This window comes from Hylobates moloch, unplaced genomic scaffold (assembly GCF_009828535.3).
Source record: "Hylobates moloch isolate HMO894 unplaced genomic scaffold, HMol_V3 SCAFFOLD_7, whole genome shotgun sequence".
In the NCBI taxonomy this organism is placed as follows: Eukaryota; Metazoa; Chordata; class Mammalia; order Primates; family Hylobatidae; genus Hylobates; species Hylobates moloch.
In genome coordinates this window covers 36,684,199-36,695,820 of record NW_026652282.1, presented here as the reverse complement: position 1 = coordinate 36,695,820, position 11,622 = coordinate 36,684,199, and the positions used below count along the sequence as shown (strand labels likewise).

The window sequence follows — 11,622 nt, the reverse complement described above, 5'->3', positions numbered from 1 at the left end:
CAAGCGATTCTCCTGCCTCAGCCTCCCGAGTAGCTGGGATTATAGGTATATGCCACCACACCTAGCTAATTTTGTATTTTTAGTAGAGGCAGGGTTTTTCCATGTTGGTCAGGCTGGTCTCGAACTCCCAACCTCAGGTGATCCACCCGCCTCGGCCTCCCAAAGTGCTGGGATTACAGGCGTGAGTCACTTGAGTCACTGAGTCCAGCCCTCAGAACTTAAAGTACAAGTGTAAAGGACCTGACAGCATACGTACTGCGTACTAGCCTCCCTCCCTAGAGGGTATCTTAGTTTTCTGAAAACAGTCCATAGGCCTATAAATCGGAGGGATTCAGAAGCCCCTAAAATTTTTGGGGGTAGAGTTTGGGGGGAACGCAAGTAAACCGAAGTCAGGCGTATCTACTTTTCTGCGAGCAAGCCCATAACTTAATCAGACTTTCAAAGGTATATGTTATTCCCACTGCTTTGGTTTACTAATTTTTCAACAAGCTAGGTATACAGCCCAAATATGAGGGGCAATAAAAAGTTGATGCTCGTGAATACCTGATAAAACTTCCCTGAGCAAATGCAGACTTCTATACTGCTTCAAAAGAAACATTTCTGTCAACTAATCCTGTTGCCTCCATCTTCACAATAGTCAGTCCCTTTTATTTTAAACAGGGCTTCCCTCTGTCATCCAGGCTGTTCAGTGGCATGATCCTAGCTCATTGTAACCTCAAACTCTTGGGTTCAAGCAATCTTCCCACCTCAGCCTCCTGAGTAGTTAGGACTACATGTGCATGCTACCACATCCAGCTAAAAAAAAATTTTTTTTGAGACTGGGTCTCGCTCTGTCACCCAGGCTATAGTGCAGTGGCACAATCAGGGCTCACAGTAGCCTCATCCTCCCTGGGCTCAGGTGATCTGAACACCTTAGCCTCCTGAGTAGTTGGGACTACAGGCATGTGCACCATGCCCGGCTTATTTTTTCTATTTTCTTTAGAGACAAGGTCCCACTATGTTGCCCAGGCTGGTCTCGAACTCCTGGCCTCAAGTGATCCTCCTGTCTTGGCCTCCCAAAGTGCTGGGATTACAACCATGAGCCGCCACTGCACGTAGCCCACTGTCATCTTTTATTTAAATTCATAAAATAGCTTGCTTTTCCTACTATCCTACATACTATTCTTAACCAGAATAAACTTACAAAGTTAAGGTGGAGCACATCATTTCTCTGCTTAAAACCCTCTGAAAGATTCCCATCTCACTTAGGGTCAAAGTCAATGTCTTCACAATGACCTATAAAAACCCTCACAGGGTGTTTGTTATCCTGACTTTACTCCCTACAACTGTTCCCGTCCCCTACCGCCTCTGTTCCATCCACTCCAGTTTCCCTGCTGTTCTTTCACATGTCAGGCATGTTCCTGACATGCCTGGACATATACATCTGTTGTTTTTTCTGCTTAAAATATACTTTCCCCATGAGCCACATGGATTATTACTTTGCTCTGAAAGGTAATGATAAAAGGTGACCTCTGAACAAAGCTATCACCTTTGTTAAGTCTTCTTCAACTACCCTATAAAAAACTGAACTCCACTCATACCCTGTACTACGCAGCCCCTTTTCCTGCTTTACTTCACCCCCACAGCACTTATTCCTATCTGATATACTTCTCACATGCCTTCTCTTCCCCCATCCCTTTTGGCATGTAAGCTCCTAGAAGGCTAAGATTTTGTCTGTTTTGCCATATCCACAGTGGGTAGTGTCTTGTACACAATAGGTATTTGATCAATACTTACCAAACATATACATGAGACTGCCTACACCACATTAAAATCAAACACTGCTTAGACCTTAGCATCATAGGCCTTCTGTCAAACTGACTCCCACTAACCTCCTGTACGGTATTATCCTCGACTCCTTTTCTAAATATTAAACCAAATACTCAGCTCTGCTCTGAAAGCACTATCCCAGGAGTGGCAAAGTCAAATGCTTTCGCGGGATCAGAGAGGTAACGTAAGTGAGTTAACTAGGCAGGGAATAAAACAACAGGCTGTGGAAACAGCAGAAAAGAATATCGTTTATCTAAAAGAATTTAAATCCATTGCAACTAATTACAACAAAATAAGGTCAGTGTCATGATGTGGAAGCAGACCATCTAACAGGAACAGACGTTTAGGAAACCTTTCCTAGATTAGGGATAAGGAAAAGTTACTAGAATATGTGGCATTTAAGTTGAAACTTCCGAATGAGTAGAAGAAGCAGGGACCAAATTATGGAGTGCTTATAAGCCAAATTTAAAAGTTTGAACTTAATTCAAAGATAATGGGAAGACATGGAAAGATTTTAAGCAGGAAAGCATCGTGATCGTATTTTCTAGAGATCACTCTGCTTGCAGTGTAGTCAACAGATTAGAAGAGTACAACACTACAGGTGGGAAGATCAAGGATACTACGATTGTCCAGGCAATAGGTCCAGACTGCTTAGATCAGGCTAGACCATGAGGAGGAAAGTGTATGGAGTTCAAAGACACATGAAGTAAAAGCCACATAACTGGGAGTGAGAAAGGGAGAGAGACAGCACACTGGCAACAACCATCTTCTACTTTTATGCACATATAAATCCTACCCAAACATGAGCTCACATGCTACATCCTGCACAAAACCTTCACTTTTGCTCCTTCCAGGTAGAAAGTAAGTTATTGCCTTTCCAATTCTCAAAGTATTTTACCTTTTATGGCACCAATTTCTGTCTCAAAGTTCCCTGAGTGCAACAACTGCCTTATTTGACTTTGGTTTTAATTGCCAAGCACATAGGTAGGGATTCACATATATGCTGGTGGATTATAATTACACCCAGAGCCCAATTTGTGTGGCAGAAATGTCAGAACTCAAGAGGCAGAAAACCTTCAGTCTTAGTGTTAGCATTTAGTGATGATTATGCCCTTGTTAGTCATTTAATTTCTACAGTCCTTGTGCCTCTCCATCAGCAAAGTCTACTTCTGAGTTGCTATAGGGATTGAGAAGTACCTTGTAAATAACTATGCTTAAACGTTACTATAGGATTATAAACTCCATCTGAGGGGCAGACTTGTACACAGCTCACAATCCCTTATCTGAAACCCCTGGGGCCAGTATGTATTTGGGGATTCAGATTTTTTTTTTTTTTTTTTTTTTGACATGGAGTTTTACTCTTATTGCCCAGGCTGGAGTACATACAATGGCGTGATCTCGGCTCACTACAACCTCCGCCTTCCAGGTTCAAGTAATTCTCCTGCCTCACTCTCCCAAGTAGCTGGGATTACAGGCGCCCACCACAATGCCCAACTAATTTTTTGTATTTTTAGTAGACTCGGTGTTTCACCATGTTGGCCACGCTGGTCTGGAACTCCTGACCTCAGGTGATCCACCTGCCTCAGCCTCCCAAAGTGCAGGGATTACAGGTGTGAGCCACCATGCCCGGCCTGGGGATTCAGATTTTAGAATATTAATGCCAATAATTAATGTCCAAGTCGGACTTGCTGACAAATTCTTACAAACGGGAAATAATGGATTTTGAACCTACATAGGTATTCAGATATTTATAAAAATCACGTACTTAAAATTCAAAAAGATCCTAACTTAGAACACCCTCCTTATTATTGCAGACAATATGGTGACATAATAAGGTAACGTGCTTTCTACAGTACTTTACCGCACTGCATGCAAGTTTCAGGGAAGAGAGGGGCAAAATGGTTCTGACTTATATAAGGGTAATTTTCATAAAGGGTAGAGGGCAAAAAACTCTGTTAAATCAAGTTCCTTAATAGTTATTAGACTAAGAGATGAAATAAGTTCCTAATTTAAGATTTTTAAAAATCAACATAGAATAACAAACTCACTACCCTCCAGGTTTGACGTCATTAATACTGTTGGCTAATCAACTTTCCTATCCTCACCATTCCCACATGTATGCATCATTAAATGGAACTAGACTTACTAAACCTATTTATCTTTTCCAATGTGCAGAATTGTCTTCTCAAGGAGGTAGCATGCCCAACCAGATTTGTGGGGATCCTATTAAGAGTTTCTGAATAGGCTGGATTGGATTTCTTCGAAGAACTTACCCAAGGAACCTCTTAAAATAGGTGATATTCACACTTTAAACCCACTAAATCACTTTAGTCTCTAAACTGACATTCCCACTTCAGACTCTACATCCTCTCGAGTGGGCAGGTTGAACCCTACCCCCTACAGCATGTACATTTTTAAAACTTTATTACTATGCTTCATTTCAACAAATGGCTTATTGTGACTTTACATCAACCCTTCATCAATGAATTTTGTCATTATTGAATGGCATGCGATGGAATGATGAAAGTAAACATTTTCTGTGTCTTTTCACAAAATACAGATAAAACAGATTAATTACGTACAATGGTGACACAAATTAGAGCCCAAGTTAATAAAGTTACCATATACGAAGATCAGGATCAGATTGATACAAGAGGATGGAAACCAACATTTTCTATAAATCTGACTGACTTGCAGAAAAAGAAACCCAAAACAAAATTACTGCCACCGATTAAATGCTCTTGAAATGAAAACATGAGCTTTATAACTGATCTTTATCATCAGTGTAAACTGCAGAAGTTCTTACAATGACCCTGTCTTACAAATTTCATATCAAATTCTGTTTGGCTTTAAAAAACCTGGCATCTAGGAATCTAAGATAGGAGGCTAATGTCCTACATGATTTAAATCTTGCAAACTAGATTTTTAGAAATAGGCTAATCTATATACCTCCTAGGTAAAACTAAATTCTAAGATTAGAAAAAAATCACGCTCTGACAATTAATATTGGCATTTGCAGAGACTAAAACCAAACATTTAGGTTAAGCAAAACACTCTTAAATAATAAAATTTTCCTCAATACCAATATGCCATAGAGACAATAAATATTTAATTTTTGGGACACATTTTGCCAGCCTAAATTAATTCACTCCATTTACAAAAGTAAGTTTCTTACAATTAAAAAAGATACTTACTTGCTGTGACAGTGCAATAGTAAGTCAATGATGAATGTCTGCCAAGCCTTTTCCTTACTAAGAGCATCTAAGGCTGTTGGAATCAAGGCAAAACATAAGGTCATCACTTCCAATGCTTCACAGCAAACCTGTTCGTCTTCCAAGTCTGGCTCATTGCCTGCATTGGTCTGTAAAATTACAATCAAGAACAAATTACCCAAAGAAGTATTTAAAATAAAAATACTTAAATGCCATACCATAACTGACAAACCAAAATTTACGCAGGACAGAAAGATGATAAAAGAAAACAGAGAATGGGATAAAGCAAATTCAGTATGAGACAATTATATCTGACCCCCACAAGAAGCAGCAAAAGGCAATTTCATTTAAAAAGCAGCCCCATGGCAGGATTCTTAAGTACTTCATTTTCAAAGTAAAATTTTACCATATTCTCAACATAGCTATCAATTAATTTTCAACCATTAAGATGCAAGTGATTCAATTTTTAAAAATAGCAAAGCTAATAAAAATCAAACCACATGCACAATTAAGAAACATTTGTTTACAAGGAATATAGTTCTGTGATAATTCTTACCTTCTCATAAATTTTAGTGATTTCTTCATTTGGGCTAAATACTAGCTGTAACGACCCACATCCTGATGCCCAGATAATTTTTTGTATAGCTCTAATTACACAAATATCAGGCATATATCTTGAAGCCTGCAAGATAACGAGTAAATAGAACTGTTGATAGAATGAGAGTGAAATTATGTTTAGAAAAACAAAAATGTTTCACTTTGTAAAGGAAATAGGAATTAGTACCATTGTCTTTAAATTCCCAAGTTGCCTTTGTCTAAAAAAAAAAAAAAAAAAAAAGGTAGGGGCAGGGGGCCCTCTGGCTCTGTCACCCAGTCTAAAGTACAGTGGTGTGATCATAGCTCACTACAGCCTCGAACTCCTGGGCTCAAGAGATCCTCCTACCTCATGCTCCCAAGTAGGTGGAAGTCCAGGCATCTGCCACTGCACTTGGCTTATTCCCCACCTCCCGCCTTTAAACAGCAATACAACAAAGTACGCTCCCCAAGTTATCTAGCTCTTTACTATTACATTTTAACACTACAAAGATGACAACCTTTCCACTTATAGTTTCTTATCCAAGAAAAATGAAAACTTATGTCTACACAAACACTTGTACACAATGTTTACATCAGCTTTATTCACAGCCAAAAAGGGAAAATGATCCAACTGTCCTTCACCAAGTACAAGGATAAAAAAAATGTGGAATATTCATAATGGGTACTAGTTAGCAATAAAAACGAATAAACTACTAATCCACACAACACAGGTAATTCTCAGTCATTATTCTTAGTGAAAGAAGCCAGACACAAAAGAACACACACTATAATCCATCTATATAAAACTCCAAAAGACAAAAAATATTCTCTAGGGACAAAAAGAGCAGTGGTTACCTGGGGAAAGAATAAACTGCAAAAGGGCATAAAGAGTGATGAAAACATTCGGTTTTGACGGCAGCAGTGGTTTCACACGTATATGTCAAAATTCACTGAATCGGGGCCGGGCATGGTGGCTCATGCCTGTAATCCCAGCACTCTGGGAGGCTGAGGCAGGCAGATCACCTGAGCTTAGGAGTTCGAGACCAGCCTGGCCAACATCGTGAAACCCCTATCTCTACTAAAAATAAAAAAATAGCCGGGCATGGGGGGGGGGGGGGGGGGCGGGCACCTGTAATCCCAGCTACCGTGGAGGCTGAGGCAGAATAATCACTTGAACCTGGGAGGTGGAGGTTGCAGTGAGCCGAGATGGCACCACAGCACTCCAGCCTGGGCAACAGAGCGAGACTCCGTCTCAAAAAAAAAAAATCACCCAATCTGTATACTTTAAAAGGATGCTGTTTATTATACATAAAGTTGATTAAAAACACAAAGTACTAATATTAATAGTAGACAAAACTGATATTAAGGGGGCATTATCTATAGAATGAGACAGTGATTAAAATAAGTGGGCCTAGGAAAGTTAAAATTGTGACAGAAATCTTGATAAAACTAACCTCATCAGATATCTGCTGAGCAAGACGAACTGACACATTTCTAAGCATGCACTCGGATGATGGATTAGGAATGCTCTGAAGGGCACTTTGTAGCACCACTGCTTGATCATGGGTAACTTGGTTGATCTGAAAAAAGTTAACCATTTTATTTGGAGTAAATAATTTGTACATAACCAGACCTAACCATTTGCTCTTCACTCATCACCCACTCCCGCAGAACGACTTCCTTGCATAGACACATTATAGAACCTGTGGCAACTTATACAAAAAGCACTGCCAACAAAGTGGGCTTCCTCTCTTTCTTGTGCACTGTAGTGCCACGTGTCTGCAAAACCCCATTCTAGAGCAATCAACTCGTGTCTCTAAATCTGGCCTCAGCTTAACTTGCAGGGGATAATGATACACTAAATAGACTGGTTCCCTTCTAGAGACTCGGTAAAGTATTGTACATCTTTTACGTACATGCCTTGTATTCCCACTGTTATCACATTTTGCTTTGAAAAAAAGGAAAATTAAGGAATACTGAAAAAGCAGTAAGAGGACTAATGTATGAAAGGTACCCTAGTTTTTACTTAATACTATAATCAAGTTGTTAAATCAGTGACAGATTAATTTCATTAAGTAGTTGTTAGTGAGGTAATTCTGACTGCCTTCAAGTTGTAACTCCCCTCCTATATATATACTGTAAATATTTCTACAATATTATTTTAAGATATTTCTATATTACTAAGTTTGCATTGGGCTCCCTACTGTGAGCTCGTTGAGATTAGAGGTTATTATGTACCTCTGTATCCATAGGGGCACATTCTCTGAATAAATATTGAAGAAAGGTGAAAGTGGAAACATGTAATTGTTTTCTGTGTACTTCATTAAGCATCTGTGTCAGGGATCATGACAAAAATCTGTTTTTATCCTAACAAGAAGCTGTCTTTTTACTTACCTAATAAGAGCTACTCAAAAAAAAAAAAAAAAAAAATCCTAACAAAGATGGGACCTGTGATACAAAACAAAATTTAAGCCATTTTTTACAGGAAATTCATAACACACACCAAAGTGTCAAAAGTAGTATAATTAACTCCCATGTACATATTACTTAGCTTCAGGAATTATCGCCAGTGAACCAAACTGTTTAATCTGACTATCCTCCCTTGCTTTCCATCACTTCTCCACCCCAGGATTGTTTTTAAACAAATCCTAGATATCATGTAATTTCACCTGGAAGTATCTCAGCAATCACTTCAAAAATATAGGGGGCTCTTCCTTTCAAACATAACCACAATATTATCATAGCTAAAACAACTACATGTGATATTACCATAAATATCAACATTCTGATCTCCGCAATTGAAACCTAGGCCATTTCTAAAGAAGAAAATCTTTATCCCTGAAGTTTTTACCTTCTATCAGTAACTTACTAAAACACTCATTTATGATGTTTATAAAATTTTACTTAGAATTAAATGCATAGTTTGATCTCTCATAAATAAGTATCAAATTCTGGCATGTCTTGAGAATTTTTTGTGACATGGCTCAAGAATGCCACCAAGGCAGAAACCGAGTCAGAATAAGCTCAGAACTTGGGTTTAAGCCCAAGGTGGGAAGGGAAACAAGCAACAAGATAAACCAATTATATCTCTTATTACAATCTGTGTCTTTATATATCTGCCAGGCACAAGTTAATAAGAGATTCATATGGAGTTTTTGTTAGGTTTAACATAAATGAAAGTCAAGCAAGATTTAAGTGGGCAGGGAGAAACTATCTTCAGATTATCAGCAGTCAGCGAAAAGTATTTGCACTTTCAATACAAACATCATAAAGAAAACCTCTGAAATAAGGTACTTTGAATATTAAGTCAACCTTGAACTCTACACTTAAAATACTAATTAGTTTTACTTTAAAAATTGCTATCTACTATTATAAAATGATTTTTAAAAAGTCTGTATTACCGATGTCATGGGATTCACACCTTCTACACCTGGCTGACAAGCTTCTGCCACAGCTCGAACATGACCATAGCCAATGGCAGTTAGCAAAAGCTTGGCTATTTTAAGAGCATTGAGGTAGGCACCCCTTCGAGTTTCCATATCTGCATTTGGTAGGAAGTTATTTCTGGTTAGCATACTCAGTACAAGGGGTAGGCCACCACTTTTCAAGAAGTGAAACTGAAAATCAGAGGAATCATCAGCCAGAGGTGCACCAGCGGGCATTAACAAGGCATAGACTACCTGGAAAAATAGAGAAGAGGGGGAGAGGGCTGTATTAAAATATATATATATATTTTTAAATAACTTCTATTTGTACTATTGTCAGTGCCAAGAAACTCTTGACCATCTCACTATTATTTATTTCAAATTAATATTTCATTTCAAAACTATTTCATTACAATTTTACCCAAATCATTCACCTTACCATATGAAAGGTCAAATTTAAAGAACACAGAATAAATTTAAAAGGAAAAACAAAGAAAACAAAAACAAAAACAAAACAACCCAAAAAACCAACCTCTGTTAGATATAGCACTTGTGAGGCTGAAGGACCAAAGAAAAGTGAGTCAAGAGATGGACTAAGGCTGCTTTCTCCAAGTTTGGCATGGTCTAAACAAATAGCTCTTAATTTTTCTATCGTTGTGCTATCTGGAGGAAAAAAAGAGACAGTGTGAAAATGTAATTCATGTGTTCATACATATTTAACTTTTGATATCTTGAAGACCATACTAATATGGAATAACAATCCACTCAGTTGGGCTATAGGCTCAAACTTCCTAAGACATGACAAGACCTGGAATGATTAAAAAAGAAAAAAAACAAAAAATAAACAAAAACAAAAAACAGGGCTCTTTAATTAGTTACTCTCAACACAAAGCATCTGCTACTCAGGGACCTCAAATCAAGATACTCTCAGCCACTGGAGATGGAAAAAAATACATTTCAAAAGGAAGTAGTTCTGACTGAAAATAACAAGAAAAAAATTATAAACTCTTCCCTCCAACCTCTTTGCCCCCCGACACTATATATTAACTGGCTTGCTTCACTGAAAGAAATGTAGTGATACCCAAGAAAATGAACCCTAAAAAGCAAACATCAAAAAAGGATAAGTGCCTATGTACATTCACCTCAAAGCAAGCAGGGCTTTTGTCCTTTTGTCATAATATTAAACCATAATTTTAAATTACAGTGAAAAGACACAGTGGGGGAAAAATAAGATAATCCCAAAATACAAATAAGCACTAGCTACCAAATACTCCAACTTTATTAACAGTCAATCAACCTCGGAAAGTATTTTGATGATCTAAGGTAATTGCCCTATGATTAAAAAAAAAATCTTGATAATTTTTTTTTTTTAAAGTAAAAGCTTCTTTTAAAGAAAAGAAAAATAGGTCTGGGCGCGGTGGCTCACGCCTGTAATCCCAGCACTCTGGGAGGCTGAGGCAGGCAGATCACCTGAGGTCAGGTGTTCGAGACCAGCCTGACCAACATGATGAAACCCCGTCTCTACTAAAAATACAAAAATCAGCTGGGCATGGTGGCATGCGCCTGTAATCCCAGCGATTCGGGACGCTGAGGCAGGAGAATCGCTTTAACCTGGGAGGCGGAGGTTGCAGTGAGCCGAGGTCGCGCCACTGCACTCCAGCCTGGGCAACAAGAGCGAAACTCCGTCTCGAGAAAAAAACAAAACAAAACAACAACAACAAAAAAACTGATTTTCTTTGGGTAAATGAATGTTTACAGGCCTAGAAATAGCAGCCATTATCTTACAAATTTTTCAGTTTGTGTTGAAACTGTCACTTCTCTCTATTCTGAAGGGATAGCGACATATAATGTAACCAATTAAAATATTGTTATAATACAATATTTATACATATCTTCTTGTGTCATTGAATATTCATCTATATCATTTTATCTGACTATTAAAATGACAATATTATTTTACCAGTTTAATCCCTATTATTGGGCATTTAGGTTTCTACCTCCCCTCACCTTTTTAAACACCAAAGATCCTAGCAGCTGAATTTTTATAATTTTCACCATGCAAAACCCTGCAACCATAAAGAAGTTGAACATAATGCCCAAAGACTTGACATACATTGTCAAATTACTCCCTGAAAGCAAACCAATTCATATGCTTAACCACTGTATCTCACAGTATCTTGCTTGGCTTAAAAATATTCTGAGTGAAGGATGGAGGCAAAGGGGAGTAGGAGGAAAAAAAAAAAGAAGAGCTCAAGAAAAGGAAGTGGTGGATTTTTTTTTTTTTTTCTTTGAGACAGGGTCTCACTCTGTCACCCAGGCTGAAATGCAGTGGCGTGAGGACTGCAGCCTCAACCTCCCTGGGCTGAGGTGATCCTCCCACCTCAGCCTTCTGAGTAGTTGGGAACCACAGCCGTGTGCCACCATGCCCAGCTAATTTTTGCATATTTTTCTGTAGAGACAGAGTTACGCCATGTTGCCCAGGCTGATCTCAAACTCCAGGGGCTCAAGCGATGCTCCCACCTTGGCTTCCTGAAGTGCTGGGATTACCAGCGTGACCCGGTCAGAAGTAGTGAATTCTAAGCAAATCATTTAATGGTGTT

General features: G+C 38.5%; 1 protein-coding gene across 1 annotated transcript in view; it reads right to left on the bottom strand.

The window, feature by feature from the left end:
* Positions 1 to 11,622, bottom strand: part of USP9X (ubiquitin specific peptidase 9 X-linked) — a 142,151-nt gene that overhangs the window by 36,279 nt on the left and 94,250 nt on the right. The window contains exons 22-26 of the mRNA XM_058441305.1: positions 9,555 to 9,685; positions 8,999 to 9,277; positions 7,052 to 7,177; positions 5,578 to 5,703; positions 5,004 to 5,170 (exon numbers count right to left, since the gene is read on the bottom strand). Coding sequence (XP_058297288.1) covers positions 5,004 to 5,170; positions 5,578 to 5,703; positions 7,052 to 7,177; positions 8,999 to 9,277; positions 9,555 to 9,685 — 829 coding nt within the window. The remainder of the gene's footprint in view (positions 1 to 5,003; positions 5,171 to 5,577; positions 5,704 to 7,051; positions 7,178 to 8,998; positions 9,278 to 9,554; positions 9,686 to 11,622) is intronic.